The sequence below is a fragment of the Etheostoma spectabile genome, chromosome 7 (genome assembly GCF_008692095.1).
Source record: "Etheostoma spectabile isolate EspeVRDwgs_2016 chromosome 7, UIUC_Espe_1.0, whole genome shotgun sequence".
NCBI classification, from domain to species: Eukaryota; Metazoa; Chordata; class Actinopteri; order Perciformes; family Percidae; genus Etheostoma; species Etheostoma spectabile.
In genome coordinates, this window is record NC_045739.1 from 21,796,722 (window position 1) to 21,800,568 (window position 3,847).

General features: G+C 42.0%; 1 protein-coding gene across 1 annotated transcript in view; it reads left to right on the plus strand.

Annotated features, from left to right (window-relative positions):
* Window positions 1–2,493: 2,493 nt before the first annotated feature.
* Window positions 2,494–3,847, plus strand: part of nsfl1c (NSFL1 (p97) cofactor (p47)) — a 9,676-nt gene continuing 8,322 nt past the window's right edge. The window contains exons 1-2 of the mRNA XM_032521056.1: window positions 2,494–2,765; window positions 3,553–3,653. Of these exons, the coding sequence (XP_032376947.1) occupies window positions 2,664–2,765; window positions 3,553–3,653 (203 nt within the window). The 5' untranslated portion in view covers window positions 2,494–2,663. The remainder of the gene's footprint in view (window positions 2,766–3,552; window positions 3,654–3,847) is intronic.

The window sequence follows — 3,847 nt, forward strand, 5'->3', positions numbered from 1 at the left end:
AGAACAATCTTTGCTGAGTTTTGTTGATGCCCATGATGTTTTTGGCCCTCCTCTCCACGGGGAAAAGTTAGATTTTCCAGTTCGCTCCGTTAGTGGTGAAGGTGTTAGCTAAGGCTAACGCTAGTGCTGCTAAGCCGACGTCATGACCAAACGTTGGCGATTGGTTATGGCAGAACCAAAGCGGCTCTGGGCAGATCCAATAGTTTTAAACTTCAACAGAACACTCGCCTTCAGGGAAGTTAACACTTGTCAATGGAGACTTTCTGTACAAATGAAATCTACAAGAGTCTGGTAGGACCAGGCTACAGCAGACCTGGCTAGTCCTGCTCTCTCGGGACACACACTGCGTTTTTCTAGCAGTTACAGATGCGCATAACAGTTCAAACCTTGACCTTATGACAAAAACAAAGGTTAAAAGGTTGAATATCCTGTAAACAATACTTGTAGATTTCTGAGATCTCATAGTTCTAAGGTATTTAAAAAATGAATTGGACATATTTCTAAAATCCTGAGACTGAAGAAAATGGTCATGATGAAAAAAAAAGAATAATATACAAGTTCAAGAATGAAAGTTGAATAATTCTGCAATTTTAATAGGTTGTAGGAATGGGTTTGGGAGGAGAGAGGGAGAGGTTTTATTTACAATTAATTTCTGTCAGTTTAAAATATTCTAAATAAATAACAATGTTCTAAGTATATAGGGTACATAGGTTTGGAATTATTTTTACAGCTGAAATGTCTTTTGTAATTACAGAGGGAAAGTACTGAAAAAGTGCTGTTGGGTACCAGGAACCGGATTTCAGGTACTGGTGTCAGTATTGATGGGTTCAGATGCGAACGGTATCCAACCCTACTCAGGACACTTGTCTTCTGGTTCTGAAATTGAATCTGACCTGATGACATGTTAGTGTCCACTGTCTGCTTCTGACCTATTGTAACTACACACTGGCTGTAATGATACACTACAACAACACCAGCCTCGTGGGAAGATAAAGTACACCTACGCACGTATGCCTTCAGCGTTTCCTGAGGCGACGTTTAACGCTGTCAACCCGTCACCTGGGTCGTGGCTGACTTACTGTGACTGTTGTGTTTTGTCCTTTCTCTTAACTTACGGTATTAGTGTGTGACAGGCTTCAGGTACACAGTTGCTGCACAATACCGTTTTCCGGATTGTTCCTTTTGCTTTTAGTGCTTTGTCTCGTTTTGTTCTCAATTTCTCTCACATTCACACCTTTTTCTTCCTCCAAAAGTGTCTATCTGTAGGTTTAAACATGTTCCTTTTCTTTCCATTGTCTACATAGTCTCTTTCACTCTCTTGCCCTGTATCTGGCTGCTGTTGCCTCATCCTACAGACCCTGCAGCTAAAAACATCCAAATGGATAACAATATATGATTACCGCTACTTAAACCTCCTCAGTGTACAGTGTTCTCTTCAATACGTTGTATTATTCACTGGTTTTTAGCATGCTGTTTGTGTGCATCTGAGGAGAGATGGGGGTTGTGCTTCACGAGGTGAGGTGACAACATGGTTTTCTCACTTTGCTACAGATTAATTAGCCTTGAAGATCAACCCCCCAACCCAAGAAACAATTGAGACACTCCCAATCTGTCTAGTAAGCCTACATTACTTTGTGCCATTCAATGACCAGCCCACCAATAGACACCTTAGCGGGGGAACAAAGGTATTTCCCATGGGAATATTCTCTGCATCTGATTATTACTAAAATCAGAGGCACATGTTTACTAGAATGGTTTTGTTAAAAGTGAGGTGTCCCACACTTCAGCAGTGGTCCTGACCTAGAAGACAAACTAGAGAGAGGAGCTATAAACAAAGTGTGATGAAATGCAAATTTAGGTCGTAGCCTGTTATTGTTATTATTGCTATTATTGCTGTTTAAGAAGCTCTGTGGATTTACACTGAGGTGTCACATCTTAATGCGATTGTATTGGATCCGATTAATGAGATGAGATGAGATAAAACCATGGTAATGTCTATAAGCAGCCTCAGACTCAATGAAAAAGGATCTAGAAATCATTAGAGAAAAACGGACTAGGTAGATAGTAAAAGTAGATAATAAAACAAACAAAGTAGTTTTTAATTTTTAATTTTTTAGTGGATTAGCAGCTTCAACAATATTAGCCATTATACACTGGACAATAACCCAAGCAAAGGTGCATTCCTTGTGTAAAACATGTACACCCACAAAACATACAGAAAAGTAAGTCTTATGTAGTCCTATGCCCCCAGGCACATCTTCCTCTACGATCCCTTGCTCAATACTTAGGACCTTTGTTCCAAACCATAGATGCAGACAATGTTCCTTAGCTAGGCTACTGTAGTTTTGTGTAACCTGTGGATACATTGCCACCTAGTGGTCAAAACAATGTTAGCACTAAGGAGTACAGCACGGTACAAAGTGGGATGTGAATGAAAACAAATCAAAATGAAACTGACTGTAGAGCATTAAGATTAAATACAGTCCCGCATAAGCCTAAATAATACACGCATTTTAAACGGAAAGTTAGTCTGTTTATTTCATTCAAAGAAGAATGTCTTGTCTCTGTCGTTGAAGTCGTCGGTTTGGAACCAGATAGGAACCAACATCTGCTGCTTGTTTCCCCAGGTGGAGGCGGACGAGTCGCTGAAGGAGCAAATCAAAATGGCGAGCCAAGAGGAGTCTGTGAGGGAGTTCGTCGCTGTTACTGATGTGGATGAAGAGAGGGCCCGGTTTTTCCTGGAGTCCGCCGGCTGGAATTTGCAGGTACGTCTTTTCTGCGTTTTTACGTTGAGTCGCGGTGTACAGCCCGATGGGAAAAGAAAAGGAAACAGCGGTGACATGACATGTGTTTGACGAATAGCTCACGGGCTAACGTTAGCCTGTGTTGCCGGTAATTTGTGCAAGTCACCCTATGACAATGGCCTGACCACTCTCTGTCCCCAAACAACACGGCTGTTTACAGCTAGTTATCGTGTACAGCCACTGTTACCAAAAGGTCCATTCCGGATGTCTCGTCACAAAGCAGGTTGCCATTAACGTTACGCTAGCTAGTCTGTCGTGAGTCCATTGAGCCGTGCTAGCTAGCGATAGCCTGTAACAAGTTAACGTCAACGTTAAATTGATGTTAGTTAGCTAACCTTGTAAAGACCATTGGTTAGCTTCTGAAGCTGCAGTATCAGTTGCCCCGTTAAAGTTTTTAGTTGGGAAAATGTACGCACGCCTATCAGCTCTCCATTTGGAGACCCACAGAAATAAAATGAAACTGAATGACTGTTGTGTTGTCTGTTGTCTCACTCGCCAAGCGTGTCCACTGTTGTACGTCAATAGAGAAAGAGACAATACATCTAACAGCTGGTATACTCTGGTGTCAATAAGGATTTCAGACGAAAAGACACAGCAACCTCAGGTGTGGACGGAGTCGAGTTATCTAGCTCTGAGCTGAGATGTCTTAAAAAGTCATCAGTAACCCACGACACTTGTTAGACAGTTAGTTGCGGTCGATAAGCTGTCTGACAGGATTTCTTTGTGACATTATTTCGCCTCCTCCCAGCTTGCACTCGCCAGTTTCTTTGAGGATGGAGCCGATGACGACATAGTGACGCTCCCCCAACCTGAGGGAGGCTCCTCGGTGTCCCGGTCTGCTGGGCCAAGGTAATGTTAACACCCCGCTACTGTTTTTGTTTGGCACCATAGATATGAAAATGAATTGACACACGTAAAAACTGCAGTGTAATGTCCACAATTGGCTGTAATTCTTCATAGCTGTTCACAGCAATACACCTTTAAAGACTCATTCGCTAAGTTTCCATCCACTTGTCAATCAAATTATCCAAAAAAAAAAAAAA